At 41.2% G+C, this 22,214-nt stretch overlaps 2 protein-coding genes across 2 annotated transcripts; both read right to left on the bottom strand.

Annotated features, from left to right (window-relative positions):
• Positions 1 to 18,110: 18,110 nt before the first annotated feature.
• Positions 18,111 to 20,579, bottom strand: LOC137645245 (putative per-hexamer repeat protein 5). The gene is made up of 2 exons (XM_068378067.1): positions 19,400 to 20,579; positions 18,111 to 18,502 (listed from the first exon to the last, which is right to left on the bottom strand). Exons 1-2 carry the CDS (start codon positions 20,577 to 20,579, stop codon positions 18,111 to 18,113), a joined length of 1,572 nt encoding a protein of 523 aa, XP_068234168.1.
• A 52-nt stretch (positions 20,580 to 20,631) lies between these two features.
• LOC137645244 (putative per-hexamer repeat protein 5) lies at positions 20,632 to 21,192 on the bottom strand. The gene has a single exon (XM_068378066.1). The coding sequence runs from the start codon at positions 21,190 to 21,192 to the stop codon at positions 20,632 to 20,634; it is 561 nt and encodes a 186-aa protein (XP_068234167.1).
• Between the last annotated feature and the right edge of the window lie 1,022 nt (positions 21,193 to 22,214).

The following is a 22,214-nucleotide window of genomic DNA, read 5'->3' as shown; positions in this document are numbered from 1 at the left end:
TCCCTTAACTGTCCCCAACACTTTGTGTGGTGAAATTTCACCGGTTTACCAAATCAGCCCGATGTACTGGGCGGATCGCAAGGCCTTAAAGAGGCAATACTCCCCAAAACCCTCCAGGAGATAACTAAAATACAGCTATAAAATTTAAAATTTTATTACAAAAATAAACTCTAATACAAGACAAACATCCTTAAGCATTCACAAGAACTAACGAAAAAACAAGGCTGACTCTTTGTAATGTAACACGTGCTCTTCAAGCACAAGTCCACACCGGACTCATTAACAAACTGAAAATAGTGCCAATCCGAATTCAATGCACAACGAATCACACACCAAATATCCCTATTCTTATTTAACTAAGGATTCAGATCCCCAATCACGAGGATCTCTACGTTAAACTGCGATATAAAAACTAAACGTCTTGCACACAAACTTATACTACAACCAACCTGGTACACGAGGTAGAGAGGAGAGAACAATTAAAATAATGACTTATCTTTAGGGGGGACGATGAAGCAAAGAGGTCGAGCGAGCCTCGGCAGCTCCGAAGAAAAGGAAAGTCATTGACACTAAACACATACATAAGACATTTTCGTCATGTTGCCTCAATTTTACATTAGATTCATCATTGATATATCATAAACAGACAATTTCCACAACACTCGCTCCTTCCCCACCAGGTGGTTAAGATTTAGGTTCCAATAGTCACGTATTAAACCTCAAGTCTTTCGCCCGCGAGATCCCCAGCCTTGCCTTCATTTGACGAAATGTTCATGAAGTCAAATGGCGAGACTTTCGAATGGCCAGTTCGAAAATTCCCGACAGCTTCCACACCCGAAATAAGGGGCGTCAAAAACGTCAGTAAACCAGGCAAGACTGGACTCGGGGGTGGAGTAATCACTCCTTAACTCTGTTCGGCTCGTTGCGTAGCGCTCTGCAACGACTCTAACAGCATACACAATGTTCATAAACAACAATGTTACCCCGGGGCAATTAGTTCACAGATATACAAAAAACAATACAAATTTGTACCCAAATAGTAAATGCAATCATGAAAATGTAAAGGCAATTTAGGCAATGAGCCTAGAAATCAGTTATCATATACATATATACGAACAGAAGGAAAAAACGCATTCATATACAGAGTATAATTATGAAAAATTGGAAACGCAATTAGGCAATGGGCCTAAAATATTCACTTTCAGCATATATATATACAAGAGAAAAATGTATTCATACACAGAATATAATCATGCATTTCCATCAGAAGGCAACCTGCCCTCTTATATCAATTAAATCACTTTTCACACTGCCACATGTGGGCTACCACCTTAGGGGAACAAGAGGGAGGGGCCTGGCTCTGTACAACGCTCGTTTTGTAAGTATGAGAGACTATCCCGTCCCTGTTCCCCACACCTACGCACTTCCAATCTCCGTGGATTCATGCCACTTATAAACGTTCTCACTTCACCCTCCCTACCTACCAGGGAGACACTCCATCTCTCACTTACTGTTTTGCAGCTACATTTCATAGACTGTCACCCTTTAGCAGACGATCCATCATATCTCGTTGCTTCGCAGCCGCCCTTCTCAGTGGGCATGCAGAACGTTTTTTAATGTTCGTCTGCTTCGATTCCTTTTCACCTTCACTGTTCGCACTGAACGTATTGTTCTCGTCATGAGTGTCACTGTCGAAGGTCTCGGTGGCCAGTTGTTGGGATGTCGCAGCCAGAGCCATTTCCTGGTTGTCCCCAGACGTCTCCACGATCCCTGGCATTCCGTCTTTCGAACTGTACACACCCTCTTTTCTATCGTCGTCTCCGTCTCCATCATCCTCCACAGAGGGGGTAATTTCCAGGGGAACCAGATGGCTAACAGCTCGGTGTGACTTGACTCCCTCAAACAACACTTTGGCCGAACGCACGACACCGTCGTCGTCCGGATACGTTTCTACAACACGTCCAAGGGGCCACGTAGCTCTTCTTTGATGTTCTTGTCTTACCAACACGATGTCTCCAGGTTGCAGCTTGGAGGGTTCCCCGGACTGACTGTCGTGTCGGGCTCTCAGGGCACTCAAATATTCCTTTCTCCACCTCTCGCGGAACGCCTTCAAAGAGTCTGTTAGTTTCAAATAATGATCACGTAGCCTCCGGGAGGTGAAGGTCGTGTTGAGGTGCTCGTCCGGTAAGAGCGGTGCCATGAGGAGGACTGGGTGTCCTCTTAACAAATGGGAGGGGGTGAGGACTTCATCCTCACATCCGTCGCCGCTGTACATAAGCGGGCGATTATTCACTACGGCTTCTGCTTCTTTCACCAGTGTCAATACGTGGGCGTTCGGTAGATACTTTTGGCCGAGGGCTATCTGGAGGGTTCGCTTCGTCACCTCTATCAGCCGCTCGAAGAATCCACCCTTCCAAGGTGCCTTGGGAGTCTGAAACCTCCATTGTATTCCCGTTCTCCTCAGGAACTGCTGGACTTCATCCTCTTCGTAGAGTCCCTGCAGGAGGTGGCTGGCGGTTTTGAACGTCTGGTGATTATCAGAGGTGATGTATTGGGGGGCGCCATGCGTTGCGCAGAATCGCCTTAAAGCCAAGACGAATTCTTTTGCTTCCAAGGAGGGACAGAAGTCGAGATACACGGCCCTACTGGCCATGCACGTTACTATCAGGATGTACCCTGGCTGCGTTTCAGTTTGTATGGCTGCTGTGTGGTCCACTCCAACTGCTGTAAAGGGTTTCTCGAAGGTTGTTCTTTCCTTCGGTAGGGGGGGGGGGTGGTGGTGGCTGTTTCGACGAAGACTGGAAGGCGTGCCAACACTCCATACATTCCTTTACCACCCGCTTGGCAATAGAACGCAGACCCGCCACCCAACATTTCTGTCGAAAGATACCCATTAGAGTATTCACACCTCAATGTAAATGCAAACTGTAAATATCTTAAATAAACCCTAACTAAACGCCCTTTGGCTGGGAAGAGAATTAACTGATTAATTTCTTCTAACTTGGACACTCGTCCTCTAATACAAATGAGTCTATCTTTCATTACTAAATTCAACTGTCTTACTAAATTGACAATTTCACGAGGGGGTCTGACTCTGCCCTCCAAGTATGCATAAACTGAAGGCAAATAATGTTTCTGCTCTACCAGAACAATACTGAACGGATTCCGTTCTATTTTTGCAAACTTTAAAATTAGTCTGACTGCTCTCAACAAGAATTGGAACCCTACTTCCCTTTTCAGGATGTCCCAAATCTCGCCTGGGGGGGTAGGATACATCTCCTCCCTTAACTCTTGTACCGCCGCTACTACGTGAGTTTGATGTAGCGGATCTTCCTCCTTGCAAGGAACAGGCTTTCCCGTGGTCCTGAGGAATTCTGGACCGTTCCTCCACAGGGTGTTTAACTTGCAATTGTCGAGTCGTTGCACCTTTGGATAGGATATCGGCAGGGTTCTGATGACTAGGGACATGATTCAGACTGAAGCTACAAACCTGCTGAATAAAAACAATCTCCGCCACTCTGTTAGAAACAAACACATTTTTATGAGACCTGGCATCGGGAGATGCTACCCATGCCAACATTACCTTGCTGTCAGTCCATATTACTATTTCTCGTGGCTCGATCAGTTCCTTGAGAGTTCTTGCTAATCTGCTGCCTAACAACAAGGCCAGCAGCTCTAGCTTGGGGATCATCAGTTTGCTCATCCCTTTCGTAGTGATCCTCATTTTGCTTGTAATCAAACTTACCCGTTTGCAATCGTCCCTGGTATATGCCACTACTCCATATGCCTTACTGCTGGCATCGGTGAACACATGTAGTTCTGAACCCTTTTGCCTATCGATCTTTGAAAGGTGATGTCGCTCACCGCTTTCAAATCATTCAACAATTCACTTGCCTCTTTAGCCTTTTCTTCTCCTAACACGTCATCTCAATCTATATTATCCTCCCATAGTTGTTGGAGGAAAAGTTTTCCCTTTACAAATAATGGGCTGATCAAACCTATTGGATCGTAAATCGAGACCAACAGGGAAAGTACCCTACGCTTCGTAGGCACCCATCCCTCTCCCAATTCACTAATCCCCTTACTTGCCTTCACACACAATCTGTCCACGTCCCGGGCCCATCGCAGCCCGAGCACGTTCACACTCACAGGCTCACTCCACTGTCTCTCGCTATCGAAGGCCAAGTGATTGCTTGCCCACCCTTCCAAGGGCATACCCGCCCCTTTTAAGATGTTATTAACAGACTCATGCTTTTGCCTCATATGTTCTAAATCCTCAAATGTGGCCAGATAGTTATCGACATAAAAAGATTTTACTAAATCTGGCCGGCCTTCCTCTTTAAAATGACAATTTAATATCTGTTGTAGCAAAAATGGACTAGCTGTGATGCTGAACACCACGACTCTAAAGGCGAAGGTAAGCACTCGACCAGCTGCCTCGCGCCACAGAAATCGTGTGTAATTGGCATCACGAGGATCTAACAAGACACGATGGAATGCTTTACTTATGTCGGCTAACATGGCATATCGGTTCAACCTAAACCTTATGATTAAACTATATGCTACCTCTACCAAATTGGGCCCAGGTAAGAGACATTCATTCAATGACTTACAACCCTTTGACTTTGCCGAGGCATTGAACACGATTCTAAGGGGGGTGGTACGACTGTCTTTCCTGACTCCAAAGTGTGGCATGTAATAACCTTCCACTATGGGATCTTTCACCTCAGATATAAAACCTGCTTCGATATATTTGTCTATCACTCCCTGATATTGTTCAAAATATTTCCTATCCTTTCTGAATTTGGTCTGCAACGACTCTAATTGCGCCACAGCGTTACGATAATTTGTTTCTGGCCTAGCATCCGACCCGAATGGTAGGCTAACCTGATATCCCTCAGGTTTTCTCACAACGCTTTGCGATACCTTTCGCATGGCCTCGGCCTCGCGAACAGTGTATTGCTCAGATGGGGCGATGCCAACACGGTCTAAACGCCACCACTCGTCTACATCACACAGATATGGCTCGTTCGTGATTCTGCACACTCTCAACGTTCTCACCTGCTCAATCCTCTCCCCTTGCAGTAGCCACTGCGGCACCTTCCCATATGGCGACATGCCATCATGCGTCAGGAAGAGATTGATCCCATCCACTCTCTCCACGCCTATTACAAAATAACTAAAGTAGTCAGCCCCTACTAACACGTGGATATTCTTCAACACATCCGACTTCTTGGCTGGATCGGCTAACGTGACTCCCTTAGTCAACAGATGTTGTCTGACTTTACCATAACCAGCGTTATGTATCGGTACGTCTACGCTCTCATGTGCTACTAGTTTCATACGCACAATTCTTTTCCCCATTTCAACCCTGCAACTTACTACATCGTATTGTCCGCTTATTTCCTCGGAACCAAACGGAGCTATTTTTAAGGATACTCGTCCTACAACTGGTAGGCCTGATTGACGGGCAATTTTTGCTGAGATGAAGCTCCTCTGGCTTCCTGAGTCGAGAAATAGGCGGACTCGCTTACTACCTTGCCTTAGTTGGATACCTGCCATGGCTGTTGGCAAGATAGTGCATGGGAGGTCCACATCAGACCTCTGCGCGATCTTTGCACTTGTGCATGGTTTAGCCTCTACTTTAGTCTGGGGTGGTCGGGGGGAAGTTTCAGGTTGCTGAGGCGTCGCATTCACTACGGGGCGGGACGTCGTTGTTTGACTATTACTATGACTAGGGATCGATTGCGGTCTACCCGCATCGCAAATTGCAGTGTGGTGCTTAGCATTACAGTTTTTACATGAATTTGAAACAGGACATTTATCGCTACGATGACCTGATTTCGTACAATTAAAACAAAGACCCCTTTTCAGCAAAATGCGACGTCTGGCAGCTACGTCAGTCACTTGGTGACATCCGTGAGGCGGGTGCCGTTCGCTACAAAATGGGCAGGAATTATTGTGGATGGGATGGGTTTTCGGTCTTACACTACTGTCTGGTCTTTTGTCACTCTCAAGACTGTCCCCTCTCTGCAACGCATCGTCTTCTAGCATTCTCACAATAAAGTCTATTGCCTCAAAAAACTCGTCCAACGTATAGTCACATTTTCTCAAATACTCGACCACTTTGCGGTAGAGGTTTCCCTCTGACAATTTTTGATTAATGAGGCTCATGACCATGCCCTGGCCTATGTCATTGGTACTCAGTCTTTTGATTTGTTCAATTATGATGGTCAACTCAAAACGGAACCTTTTGAGTTCTACTGGGTTTAGTGACAGTACAAAGATGTTGGCTAATTTGCGGTGCAGAATCATGAGTGTCTGGTGCACGTTGCCATATTGCTTATCTAAAAGATCTAATGCTACACTATAGTTCGCGGCGGTTACACTTAGAGATTTGATGATTCTAAGTGGCTCTTTGCCCAACGTCCCCAATAAATAAGTAAATTTAGACACTTCGTCTAAATCAGCTCTTCGATCCACGTGGATCGTGAAAAGCTCCCGGTACGATGCGTACTTTTGCACTTCCCCTTCAAACGTGGGGAGAGGCATCGGCTTCAACCTGGGGAGGGCAACATTCCCCGTTGAAGTGCTTTTCATTTTGTCTATCCTATTATACAGTAGGGTAGAAGTGCGTGTAGCTTCACCTAACGTGTGCCTGATTCGGGCTTCAATACTAGACTCTAGTTTCACACACTGGCTTTTGTATAGCTCTCTTAGCTGTCGGACCTCTACCTGCAACTCCGTTACCAAATTCTTGTAAACGGACTCAGAGTAGGTCTCTAATAGCGCTCTTTGCGTTTCGCTAAGTAAGTCGTTTATTAGGCGCATCGACGCCTCGATGTGCACGATCGTGGCCACCACTATTTTGATTAACTTTACTTTACGTTTCGGGGGGGGGGGGGGGTTGGCAAAGCAAGGAAAGAAAGGTAATTTTACATTAGGAAGGGACTCAAAGAAACTGACCCACGTGGGCGATCGCACATCGGGACGTAGAGGACCTTAATTGTCCATCTCTCTCTCTCTCTCTCTCTCTCTCTCTCTCTCTCTCTCTCTCTCTCTCTCTCTCTCTCTCAAAGGCTCATATTTTAAATTAGTCCTGTCCGGCTCTGGGAAGCGCTTGCGATCCGGTTCGAAGGACCAAATGTGGTGAAATTTCACCGGTTTACCAAATCAGCCCGATGTACTGGGCGGATCGCAAGGCCTTGAAGAGGCAATACTCCCTAAAACCCTCCAGGAGATAACTAAAATACAGCTATAAAATTTAAAATTTTATTACAAAAATAAACTCTAATACAAGACAAACATCCTTAAGCATTCACAAGAACTAACGAAAAAACAAGGCTGACTCTTTGTAATGTAATACGTGCTCTTCAAGCACAAGTCCACACCGGACTCATTAACAAACTGAAAATAGTGCCAATCCGAATTCAATGCACAACGAATCACACACCAAATATCCCTATTCTTATTTAACTAAGGATTCAGATCCCCAATCACAAGGATCTCTACGTTAAACTGCGATATAAAAACTAAACGTCTTGCACACAAACTTATACTACAACCAACCTGGTACACGAGGTAGAGAGGAGAGAACAATTAAAATAATGACTTATCTTTAGGGGGGACGATGAAGCAAAGAGGTCGAGCGAGCCTCGGCAGCTCCGAAGAAAAGGAAAGTCATTGACACTAAACACATACATAAGACATTTTCGTCATGTTGCCTCAATTTTACATTAGATTCATCATTGATATATCATAAACAGACAATTTCCACAACACTCGCTCCTTCCCCACCAGGTGGTTAAGATTTAGGTTCCAATAGTCACGTATTAAGCCTCAAGTCTTTCGACCGCGAGATCCCCCAGCCTTGCCTTCATTTGACGAAACATTCATGAAGTCAAATGGCGGGACTTTCGAATGGCCAGTTCGAAAATTCCCGACACTTTGCATCCTTCATTCATTCTCTGACGTACATCTGCTTCCACTCCACCATTTGCTGCAACAACAGACCCCAAGTACTTAAACTGATCCACCTCTTCAAGTAACTCTCCATTCAACATGACATTCAACCTCACACCACCTTCCCTTCCCGTACATCTCATAACCTTACTCTTACCCACATTAACTCTTAACTTCCTTCTCTCACACATCCTTCCAAATTCTGTCTCTAATCGGCCAAGCTTCTCTTCCTCGTCTGCAACCAGTACAGTATCATCCGCAAACACCAACTGATTTACCTCCCATTTATGGTCATACTCATCTACCAGTTTCAATCCTCGTCCAAGCACTCGAGCATTCACCTCTCTCACCACTCCATCAACATACAAGTTAAACAACCACGGCGACATCACACATCCCTGTCTCAGCCCCATTCTCACCGGAAACCAATCGCTCACTTCATTTCCTATCCTAACACAGGCTTTACTACCTTTGTAGAAACTTTTCACTGCTTGCAACAACCTTCCACCAACTCCATATAACCTCATCTTATTCCACATTGCTACCCTATCAACTCTATCATACGGTTTCTCCAGATCCATAAACGCAACATACACCTCCTTACCTTTTGCTAAATATTTCTTGCATATCTACCTAACTGTAAAAAATTGATTCATACAACCCCCACCTCTTCTAAGACCACCCTCTACTTCTAAGATCGCATATACATATATATATATATATATATATATATATATATATATATATATATATATATATATATATATATATATGTATATATATATATATATATATATATATATATATATATATATATACATATATATATATATATATATATATATATATATATATATATATATATATATATATATATATATATATATATATATATATATATATATATATGCACACAAAGAAATTAAACTGTGATTAAATAGGTTGCAAAACACAAAAAGGTGTAGGCCTTACCCACTATTTTATTACCATCCATTTGTAGTTGATTGTCATATCTTCTATTTATTTGACTTATTTCTACTCTCTGAAACACCTCCTCAATACATTTTTGATTAGCCATGGCTGGAAATGAACAACTAAATCCGTACCCTTTCAGACACTGAGGAAAAATGGAGTAATCTTGGGTGAAGACGTTCAAAACCTCAGCAGTTTTTTAAAATATGAAACATAGCTTGGCCGCTGGCAGCAGCTGCAGCGGTTGGAGACTTCTCGCGCCTCCTATGTGGCTACCTGCATATGACATCTTACGTTTCGATTTGCCGCTGGAACCTCTTGCCTCTAACCTCGCCGCTAGTCGCTCCTGGTGTGGCCGAAGCCATAAAGCTGGAATCACACGAGGCTTTTTTTTTTTTTTTTTTGCGCCAGCAGCGAGCCGTTGCTGCCGAAAAAGGAAAGCACGAGAGCTTGTTGCTAGAGATATTATCTTCCCGACTGGACGGAAAGCAGCGATCACTAACCTCTAACATGATTCTGGGAGTAAACAAACAAGATAACTGCTGTAGATAGGACAGCTCTTGCTTGGCAATCTTGAGTCCAACAAGCCTCAAGAGATAATGAAAACTTGCTTTGTTCATCCTGTGAGTTATATAATTCTTTAATTCACGTAACAGTCCGAGAATACATATCACAGCAACAGTCAGAAAATTTTGTGGAGCCATAATGATGTCAGCTGATCAGTCTTGTATCACTTTTTCATATTTGTTCCTCGAACCGTAAGATCATAGTATAATGCTACAACACTTTCCCGAGCTAGCATAGGCTGGAGGTTGACGAAAACCTTGAGCATGAAATGACTTGCGTGATTCCAGCATAACTGAACTTGTCAACAATACGCCATGTTCGTGATGTCATTGCATAGAAGTGCAAGACAAAAGCTTTACACTGCGTATGTTGGTTCTTTTCTTACACTACATGTTTTGAGGTAAATTATTTGTAAGATCATACATACATACATATACCAAGGCACTTCCCCCAATCATAATGTAAGTATATGTTCTCCCTACGTAGGGAAGGAAGTATTCCTGACTCATGCATCGCATGCTGATGTAGGCGAGTCAGTCAGTCAGTATTTGGATCTCGTAAGAGACGCATCATCTCATATTATACTCCTCACCAAACACTTGGTGTCTTAATGCCACCTTCCAATCCTAAACATCCTACATAGCCAAATGAGTTATTTTTGCTAGCAAATGGCCAACATGCTATCCCCATGAAGACCTACAGTTTCTGCTCGGAGATCTGCTGACCTGAGGAATCCAAACCAACTAGCCCTTCATGATGCCACACGTACACAGTTATGGATGGGGTAACAGCAACGTGCCATTGAGGCCCTAAAGACCGGCCCTGCTAAATGTTGCCCCATCTGGAACCCATGGTTCCCCGGTTAGGGTCCCAGCATTTGCAGCCCCTGAAAGGTGTGGGATGGAGATGTCAACGGCCACGTTCCAATCTTGGCGATGATCAACCGAGTGTTGACTCCAGCTTTGCAAGGTGCCAGCCAACAAGGCCTTGCAATACATGAGACTGTACTGCAGACCGGCGCTGCAGTGCCCTTGATGCCAGATATAGCGCAGAAGTTTGGAATGCCTTTTTGAGTGAGGAGGCATTGGATGCCATTTTCAAACTCGTTACCCATGCAACGAACCAAGCAGTGCAATGGTTAGAGTTTTTAAACCTCAACTAAGGCAAGCCAGACGACCTCGACATCCGAAGGCCAGAATAAGGGAGAGCTCAATCACTTTAGAGTGATCTCAAACAATTCATCCAAGGCATTCAGAGCCATAGCTGCTTTCGAACTGAAGAACAAGAATTTGAAAATCTAGGCCAAGCCAAACAAACAGGACCAATGGACCATATCTACTAAGGATACCAAGGTACTCAGCACGCTGAGAACCACCTCAGATATTCAGCTAAAGGAGCTGAAAGAAGAGGAAAGAGTTAAGAATAAAGTCGTAGTTGGATATCCAATGGAGATGTTGAAAAGTCATCTGACTGACTTGAACAACATAACGGCCACCAACAAAATGAAGAACAAGGCGTCCTGACCAAGGCAATCCTTGTAACCTTCACAGGGCCACACCCGCAAAAGGTGGACCTAGGAATTTTTGGAAGTTTCTGGGTCTAAAAATACTACCCAGGACCTCTCAGGTGCTACAAATTCCAGAAATTTGGGCACCACAAAGAACAGTGCCAAGCATGGCACGAGACATGTGGTGTATGCAGCCAGAGGCATCCCACCCAGGAATGCATAGATAAGCACAAGGCGGGCATCTCTACCAAACCAAAATGCCCAAATTGCAAAGCAATCACACATTGCCATGGCATGGGGATGCTCTGAAAGGGTTGCCGGGGTCATAGCAGCCCTGCCGAAGGAAAGGAGAGAGAATCTTAGGAAAGACAGAGGCAGGACACATTCAAGGCTGCAACCAAGGAAAGGGTTTTACACCCTGGAAGACCTTGAAGCAACCAGATGGGGAAACTAAAGATCTCGGTCTTCCTCAAGAGCCCCCACCTCCACGACACAAGCACAGGCTCCCAAACCATTTTCGAGGACCATATTCATGAAGACAATAGTCCTAAGAGAAAAATTAACAGACCTCGTCACTTGGGCGGTGACAGGGGAAATCAACACAGGCGCTATCGAGGCTAATATTGAAGAACTAATAAAAAGCTTTCTCTCTAAGGCTTCCAAGTCCTCCTCCCCCTCTAACTACACAGGAGACAACAACCCCTAACTTAACCCTTCATAACCCAAAACTCCAACCTACCACATCATCCCCTCTCTTCCCCTCACCTTCCACGTCCACATCATCAGAACCGATCCCCATTATCCCTCGCACTTCATCCACCAATCCATCAACAGAGGTTAAGACATTCACTTTCACACCCAGAGACCCTAGACAGTTCTCCTCAACTTACCATTTGAAATGAGGATCTTCAATTGGAACATAGACGGAGTGAGGGCTAAAATGTCCTCCTTAATTGCAGTCTGCAAAACTGAGGATATAGATGTCATCCTGTTGCAAGAAACATAGCTAACAGCAAGAGCAAAATTTAGAATTTCAGGATGCAATGCCTATACCACCCCACGCATAGGCACTGACAAAGGACTGGTTAAAACTTCGATACCAACAGAAAGGATACACAATCCAATTCCTTGTGGCAACAATGTAGAGACGCTAGCAGTAAGAATAACATTGTTGAACCAAGAAATAGACAAATACAATATCTATGAGAAAATAAATAGAGAAGAACCAGGAGAACTTCAGCTGACACAGCTTTTTGCACACACATCAGTTTCACCAACAATTATATGTGGAGTTTTTAATGCACATCCTCCTCTATTATCATCTCCATCAGCAACTAACCTGTCAGAAGAGCATATAGCTTTTGCTCTAGAGGAATTTGAAGGAGTCTCCCTACTCAACACAGGGCACCCTTCACAGAAGAGGAGGCAGGCTCAATTCGACGTTTTCCACAACTACAGTCAGACACCTAACTAGATGGCGAGTGCACTCAATCTTGGTCAGTGACCACTTTGCCACAGTAACAGAATTGGAGATGCAATAATTACCTCCAATACCACCATCTTCGCCAACGTGGACTATTTTATATTTGTGTGAAGCCAAGGCAGATATTTATTACCTGGATTCCGAAATAAGGCATTTGGAGCATTGTATTTCATTTCCCTTGATATTTGTTTCACAACCTCTATCAACGCCCCCCCCCCCCCCCAAAAAAAAAAAAAAAAAAAAAAAAAAAAACTTGCATTGTGAAACATGCTTCCATGTGAATAAGTGGTGTCACTAGACTGCAAGCCTTGTAAGGCGCTCAACATACTTTGAGTTGCACCCAAAACCTCCTCAGCCTTATGGCTTTCGGGTGAAACAATTATTACACAGTCTTGATATAAATAGAAGTAAGGTACTTCCATCTAAGATACCATCAACCCCTCTGTGGAAATTACCAGAGATATCTTTTCGTAAATATTTTATTGGTGTTAAAAAAACATGACTTAATTAAATGCCAAGTCTCTTTTTATGGAACATGTTGAGAAACATAAGGAATCAACTATTATATATACCAATGGCTCCAAATCTGATGCTGGCGTTTGATTTGGAGTATATAGTAGTTCTTTTAACTGTAGAGGTGCACTTCCTCCAATATCTTCCATATTTACTGCTGAATTATATGCCATACTAACCGCTAGTGAGAAAATAGCGTTGAAAGAGGAGGGCAATTTTACCATTTATAGTGATTCAAGAAGTGTCCTTCAAGCTTTAGAAGGTTTTAAGTCTAGTAATCCTTTAGTTTTAAAGATTTTAGAGCGGATTTTAATCATTGGCCTGAAAGGTATAGCAGTTCGATTGTGCTGGGTTCTGGCACACGTAGGTGTGTCTGGAAATGAGGAGGCAGATTCACTGGCAAAGAATGCTGCAGCCGAGTTGCTACCAAGAATGTGACTCATTCTTTGTAATGATTTTTTTACCAACAATTAAGAATTTTATTTATAACAATTGGCAACAGCATTGGGATAGTCTAACCGAAAATAAGATGAGAGAAATAATTAATGTTATATTTATCCCCTTGGAGATATAATGGGATGTCCCAAAAATGGGAGACTACTCTTTGTCGCCTTTGCATTGGTCACACTCGGATGACACATGAGTTTCTGCTGGCTGGCCAACACCAGTGAGGCATTTGTTGACTGAATGTCCCACTTATAGCACAGAAAGAAATAGATGTCTGTATGAGGCTCGGGGTGAAGATGGCAGGTTCATCCTTGCCAAGATCCTTGGACATGATGCGTCGTACGATGTTAGTGGCATTTTAAAACTTGTATCAGAAGCAGGTCTTCTTAATGCTATTCAACTTCTATAACATATTTATTATTCTGGTTTTAATTAAGTATTCTTTTAATCTTTATTTATGATAAACGATATTGGCGTCAATGACCTTCGATGTCAGTATGCCAGAAAACTTCAAATCAATCAATCAATCAATTAGATTTTTTATACAATATATGTACCATTCCTTTATCATTATTCCAGTTAACGAAAATATCTGGGTGGATTTTAAAGCAAACGGGAAAATCTTTCTACTGAGCACTTAAGGTATATGAAGAAGAACAAAATATAATGATCTTTCTATATCGAGCCAGACAAATGTTGGTTGGTATAGCCTACGGATCCTTAAGGAAGCAAATCCTCCAAACACCCAAAAGACAACGACTCACTAATTACAGCTATTTTTTCTCCCAAAAATTAACTATTATTCGGATCAGCACTTAAATCCAACAAAATAGTCCCGCTATCTATGCCCTGTGATAACCATCTCCCATTTTGCCATTTGCCCCCGATAATTATCAAGCGAATAAAGCTCTTAGGATGAAGATTGAATTAGCAATGCAGCAAAGATATTACTGTATATGTTTAAAGTTTCAGTTCAAATGTCAATGCTAATCATTCTTGGCCACAATCACAGACAGTGAGATGGCAAAGCTCAACGAAAAGGAAATGTAAAGATGAAAAAATAAAAATAAAAATAAAAAGATGAATAAAGGCAAGTGGCTTAGGCGCACTCCCTTGAATCTGAATAACTTGGGAAATATTTTACAATAAAGTATCCTTACGTATTACGAAATGTAGCAGTCTATGAATATCTGAAAGCTATAAAAGAAAATTTAGCAGTCAATCTAGCATTTGAAAATTAACAATGAGCTTTTAAAATCAGGATACAATCATTTTTATTGGAAACATTACATAAATAATTCTAAACAAAACTTTGATTTGCATAAATGTCTATGAAGGACTTTATGTGTTGGTAGATTACTTCATTAACTACAGTAAGCTCAAACAATTTGATCTCTCTCTCTCTCTCTCTCTCTCTCTCTCTCTCTCTCTCTCTCTCTCTCTCTCTCTCTCTCTCTCTCTCTCTGAATGTCCTTTAGGTCGGTATAACTCATGTACAGTGGTTTTTTTTATCATTATTTTACAACATCGAACCATAACTGAAACTACTTTTTCTTTCATCAGTGACTTGAACAAGACTAATGTCGAAATAATCTAATTTAGCTGTTAACAGAAGGAATTGTTTAGCTGCGACAATCCAATAATTTCTACATGATTTTTCGAACTCATGATATATACACTGTGTGTAGGCCTCTATGTACATATACAGATATGTATATATATATATATATATATATATATATATATATATATATATATATATATATATATATATATATATATATATATATATATATATATATATATATATATATATGTGTGTGTGTGTGTGTGTGTGTGTGTGTGTGTGTGTGTGTGTGTGTGTGTGTGTGTATGCCTTTGCTAATACAGACAACCCTTTACTGTCTTTGATTCGCTAAGGTTGGAGAAGGCTCCGCCCTTTTAGCTGAAGTGGTAAGATGAGCAACACCTTGTCTGTTTTGTCATGGGAACACTAGAGACATATGTCGAAAGATTTCCCTTGACTGTCTGCGTTCTTTTGATTCTCATTGTACCTGCTGGTAACCGCCTCCACGTTGTGAGTATCCAGCAGACAAGAGGTTGATTATTTCCCAGACTCCTTGATCCTAATGAATTTGATTCTCTCCTCCAGCAACATGTTCTATTTTTAGTTACTGAGATGGTCAAGCTGGATGTCCTGGCTAGCAATCCCCCTCGCTAGAACATCTCTGAGAAACTCTTCCGTGAAGTTGATGCTGAGGTTGCAGGAACATTTCCTGGTGTACTTGCATGTGTTGGCCTGTCCTTGAAGCAAGCATGGAATGATCGCACATGTTCCTTGTGCCCTCGGTGTATATCTGATAGTGCAGCTATCATCACCATGGTGTTTCCCCCTTAACGGCAATGGTCTTCATTCCTCCAAGGACAACTTCCTCATTTTCTCTAGCCATCCTCCTCCTTGCTGCACTCTGAGGTCCCTGAAGAGCTCCTTGTCGCAACACTGTAGCAGCTGCTCTGCGACTTAATCGCATTCAAGCCTCATCCCCTTGTGATATTGACCTCATTGCGTCTGGTCAGAAAATACTCCCACTCCTCACTGGTGCCAGCCACCAAGACAGTTGGCCACTTTAATAGTAGCCTCACTCGACTCCGTGGGGTCAGAGTCACACCTGGCCACTGGACACTGTATCTCTATTCTATAGGTTATATGTAAGAACGGTAAGCAGGCAATGCTGTAACACACACAAGACATAACACACTGTGCTAGTGACACAAAATATACAGCACTCTGACATTCACTAACTTAGATAAAAGGTCACACTCAGTGACTACATTACTGTATACACAACAGTCATGGATGCAGAGGATATTGGCTCTCTGGTACACTGGCCAAGATTATATAATTTTTGCAATTTCAATAATAATGGTAATTTTAGTAATTTTAATAATACTAATAATAATTTTAATAATATCAATGATTATTAAGTGTTAATTGTTAATCATCACGGAGGTAGGTTGCACACTAATTACCACATAGATAAGAACAACATCTCTTTGTAAGATAATTTCATCAGTGAGCAATAAATAATGTGCAAAAAGTGATAGAGTCTGTTTACAATCACTGGGATCATTCATTCTTCACTTGGGTTGCATTCAGCAATCCAGCTGTTTACTCTTCACTAAATATGCATGCGTATGTGTTTATATAATGCACTTATGTTTTTATTCTTTTTCATACTAAATATACAGGTATTTCTTTTTGTCTGGTTCTGTCTGTTCTCAAGTAAATTAAAACATCAGTTTTGTATGAGTGGAGAACGTCGACCTGCAATGAATCAAGACAAATCATACGAAGTTAGTGTGACCACAGGTGGTTAAATACATTCTTTAAATTGTTCTGGACAGGTGTTTGATTTGAGATCAGGTTTGAGAAGCGGATTAGGATATGTGAAATTAATGTGACCTGACCACTGAAATCAAATGCATTTGGTTACAGTACATGTATTATAAATAAGGGGCAAGGGGAAGGAGCAGATTTGATTTCAGAGAACCTTGGCGAGTGAAGTCGGTGAGATTAAGTCTAATGCTTGGGTGTTGTCTGCTGAGACATCAGTCAGTCTCTCCACTTCTTCATGGCAACTCCAACAGACATATTAGAATTTGAGGAAAAAAGTTTTTCTTTTCTGATACGCAGTAGTGAGACTGGAGACACAGTGCATTACCGCCTATTATAAGAAAATTGATGTCGAATTCCAACTGTGGAAAGAGCTTTATATAAAAGAAAATAACTGTTCTAATATGAAGCACGTGTAGGCTATCCTGTTTAGAGAAGATTTTGCTTCACAAGATATTTGTCTGTCTAAATGGTGATACTGGCAGCACAGGAAAGATTAAGACATTTACTAGCTATGTATTGTCTATGTATAGTACATATCGTAAGTGATTATTTGCAATATGGGGAATATTCCTGAGTTGTATGTGTTACTTACGTTATAAATCAATGTTATTTAAGACGTATTTGAAGCATTCATTGTTCACTTTGCTGCTCAAGAATCTCAAAACAAGTGAGAGGGTAGGGCGATGTTGAAATGCCTGGAGTATACAATAAAATGGTTCTGGAATGTCAAGGATTGATTATGGTGCAATTGTATGTATGTAATTCACACATGAGTTTTAATCACCTACTGGACTCTTGATTGCACGTGCAAAAGAGAGAGATCTATATTTAGCACAATAGAATTTAAACATATAAAAGCTTTTTATAAACAAACAACGCACATATACAAATTTTCCTACACCACACAGTATGACATTCACATGCATACACATAAAAGGGACAAATAACAGGCATATAATATCGAACATTAGACCAGTTTGTTGAAGTTACCTGTTTAAGCCGCATAGTAAAACCCATTCTCGCCTAAGTTGCCGGAGCAGAGAACCCTGCTGAGTGTATGTAGGCTAAAGCATGTGTATCGGCTACCTCTTTAGAAAAGTGAAAGCCACCAGCAGGTACAACGGATATTTCCACTGATGGATGATTCGCTTCTTTGGTTACAATATTATCGCAAACGGTATTCATTACTTCCCCAACATCAATAAAATTATAATTATTATATAGTATTTGATATGAAAGTGTATGAAGTCATAATATACAAGTCACAGTGAATTGTAGAGATATGCCGATAGTATCAGTATTGCTAGTATGGGCCTTTTTTTGTGAATATTAGTAACGGTATTGACCACTGTCATGACACCCGTATCAGTATAGGTATTGACCACGGTCATGACACCAGTATCAGTATTTGTATTGACCACTATCATAACACCAGTATCGGTATCGGTATTGACCACTATCATGACACCAGTATCAGTATCGATATTGACCACTGTCATAACACAAGTATCGGTATTGGTATTGACTACTGTAATGACACCAATATCAGTATCAGTATTGACCACTCTCATGACACCAGTATCAGTATCGGTATTGACCCCAGTCATAACAGCACTATCGGTATCGGAATTGACCACTGTCATGACACCAGTATCTGTATCAGACATATATTATGATCTCAGACATAGGCTGTAATGTTAAAAACTTTGTAGTGAGAAGTTTCGCCGATGACACAAGAATAAGAAGAGAAATAACTTGTGATGAAGATAGGAACTCACTACAAAGAGATCTAAACAAAATAAATGAATGGGCGGAGATAAATAGGATGGTATTTAACTCCGGTAAATTTGAATCGATAAACTATGGAAACAGAGAAGGAATGGTATGTGCATACAGGGGACCTAATAACGAGACAATCACAAACAAGGAAGTAATCAAAGACCTTGGTGTAATGTTAAACAGGAATATGTTATGCAACGACCAAATAGCAACACTGTTGGCTAAATGTAAAGCAAAATTGGGAATGATATTCAGACACTTTAAAACAAGAAAAGCTGAACACATGATTTTGCTTTACAAAACTTATATACGTAGTACTGTACACTCGAGTACTGCAATGTGATATGGTACCCACATTACCAAAAGGATATTGCACAAATAGAGAGTGTACAAAGGTCCTATACTGCTAGAATAGAAAAAGTTAAGGACCTTGACTACTGGGAAAAACTGCAATTTTTAAAATTATACAGTCTAGAAAGGAGAAGAGAACGCTACATGATAATGCAAGCATGGAAGCAAATCGAAGGAATTACTGAAAACATCATGGAGCTAAAAATATCAGAAAGAGAAAGCCGAGGTAGATTAATAGTGCCCAAAACTATTAAAGGAAAACTAAGGAAGGCGCACAGGACATTAATCCACTACGCACCAGCATCGATAATGCAGCGACTATTTAATGCGCTGCCAACTCATCTAAGAAACATATTAGGAGTAAGCGTAGATGTGTTTAAGAATAAGCTCAATAAATACCTAAGATGCATCCCAGACCAACCAAGACTGGAAGTTGCAAAAGACACTGGAAGATGCATTAGCAACTCTCTGGTGGATATACGAGGTGCCTCACACTGAGGGACCTGGGGGAACCCAAACATAGAATAAGAAAATAAGGCAAACAGTATTGACCATGTCAGGACACTAGTATCAGTATCGGTATTGACCACTGTCATAACACCAGTATCAGTATCTGTATTGACCACTGTTATGACACCAGTATCGGTATTGGTATTGACCACTGTCATGATACCAGTATCAGTATCAGTATTGACCACTGTCATAGCACCAGTATCGGTATCAGTATTGACCACTGTCATGACACCAGTATCAGTATCGGTATTGACCACTGTCATAACACCAGCATTGGTATCGGTATTGACAACTGTCATGACACCAGTATCAGTATCGTTATTGACCACTGTCATAGCACCAGTATCAGTATCTGTATTGACCACTGTTATGACACCAGTATCGGTATTGGTATTGACCACTGTCATGATACCAGTATCATTATCGGTATTGACCACTCTCATGACACCAGTATCAGTATCAGTATTGACCACTGTCATAGCACCAGTATCGGTATCAGTATTGACCACTGTCATGACACCAGTATCAGTATCGGTATTGACCACTGTCATAACACCAGCATTGGTATCGGTATTGACAACTGTCATGACACCAGTATCAGTATCGTTATTGACCACTGTCATAGCACCAGTATCAGTATCTGTATTGACCACTGTTATGACACCAGTATCGGTATTGGTATTGACCACTGTCATGATACCAGTATCATTATCGGTATTGACCACTCTCATGACACCAGTATCAGTATCAGTATTGACCACTGTCATAGCACCAGTATCGGTATCAGTATTGACCACTGTCATGACACCAGTATCAGTATCGGTATTGACCACTGTCATAACACCAGCATTGGTATCGTTATTGACAACTGTCATGACACCAGTATCAGTATCGTTATTGATCACTGTCATAACACCAGTATCAGTATTGGTATTGACCACTGTCATAGCACCAGTATCAGTATCGATAATGACCACTGTCATAGCACCAGTATCGGTATCGGTATTGACCACTGTCATGAAATCAGTATCAGTATCGGTATTGAACACTGTCATAATAACAGTATCAGTATTGGTATTGACTGTCATAACATCAGTATCGGTACCAGTACTGACCACTGTTATGACACCAGTATCAGTGCTAGTATTGATCACAAGTCATGATACCAGTATCAGTATCGGTATTGACCACTGTCATGACACCAGTATCAGTATCGGTATTGACCACTGTCATGACACCAGTATCAGTATCGGTATTGACCAATGTCCTAACACCAGTATCAGTATTGCTATTGACTACTGTCATGACACCAGTATCAGTATCAGTATTGACCACTGTCATAACACTAGTTTCGGTATCGGTATTGACCACTGTCATGACACCAGTATCAGTATCGGTATTCACCACTGTCATAACACCAGTATTGGTATTGTTATTGACCACTGTCATAACACTGGTATTGGTATCGGTATTGACCACTGTCATAACACCAGTATTGGTATTGTTATTGACCACTGTCATAACACTGGTATTGGTATCGGTATTGACCGCTGTCATAACACCAGTATCAGTATCGGTATTGACCACTGTCATAACTCCAGTATCGGTGTTGGTATTGACCCCTGTAATAATTCCAGTATCGTTATCGGTATTGACCACTGCCATAACTACGGTATAGGTATCGGTTTTGGCCTCCACCATGAGTATCTGGTATCGGTATTGGCCAATCAATAAATAAGCTTATATTGCCGATACTCCAAGACTGGTACTTAGGGATATTCGAACATCAAAGATTTCCTTATGTTCAGAATAAACGATAATAATAAGTACACGGTACGGTAACCCGGTAACCAGTTCAAGCGAGTGATGTGACCAATGTATTACGTCATATTTATCAGCCTCCCCCCCCCCCCTCTCTCTCTCTCTCTCTCTCTCTCTCTCTCTTTACACACACACACACACACACACACACACACACACACACACACACACATATATATATATATATATATATATATATATATATATATATATATATATATATATATATATATATATGTGTGTGTGTGTGTGTGTGTGTGTGTATCTATCTATCTATGTATCTATCTTTGTATATATATATATATATATATATATATATATATATATATATATATATCTATCAATCTATCTATGTATATATGTATATATATATATATATATATATATATATATATATATATATATATATATATATATATACATATATATTACATTTGCAGAATTATTTGTTTATTTGTAAATTATTTTTCTTTCTATACTACGTCATATTCAACCTAATAAAACATCACCATTATGATGATAATTTCCATGAAACAATAATCAGGTGTACAGGTGTATAGGTAGTAGGTTGGCCAGGGCACCAGCCACCCGTTGAGATACTACCGGAAAAGAGTTATGGGGTCTTTTGATTGGCCAGACAGTAGTACATTGGATCCTTCTCTCCGGTTACGGTTCATTTTCCCTTTGCCTAACACATACACCGAATAGTCTGGCCTATTCCTTACACATTCTTTTCTGTCCTCATACACCTGACAACGCAGATTACCAAACAAATCTTCTTACTGCACTGTAATTGTTCAGTGGCCACTTTTCTCTTTGTGAGGGGAGATGAGACTCTTTAACTATGGTAAGCAGCTCTTCTAGGAAAACGACACTCCAAAACTAAACCATTGTTCTCTTAT

Source organism: Palaemon carinicauda, chromosome 8, assembly GCF_036898095.1.
Source record: "Palaemon carinicauda isolate YSFRI2023 chromosome 8, ASM3689809v2, whole genome shotgun sequence".
NCBI classification, from domain to species: Eukaryota; Metazoa; Arthropoda; class Malacostraca; order Decapoda; family Palaemonidae; genus Palaemon; species Palaemon carinicauda.
The sequence above is the reverse complement of the archived record's forward strand: the minus strand, read 5'-3'. Positions and strand labels throughout refer to the sequence as shown.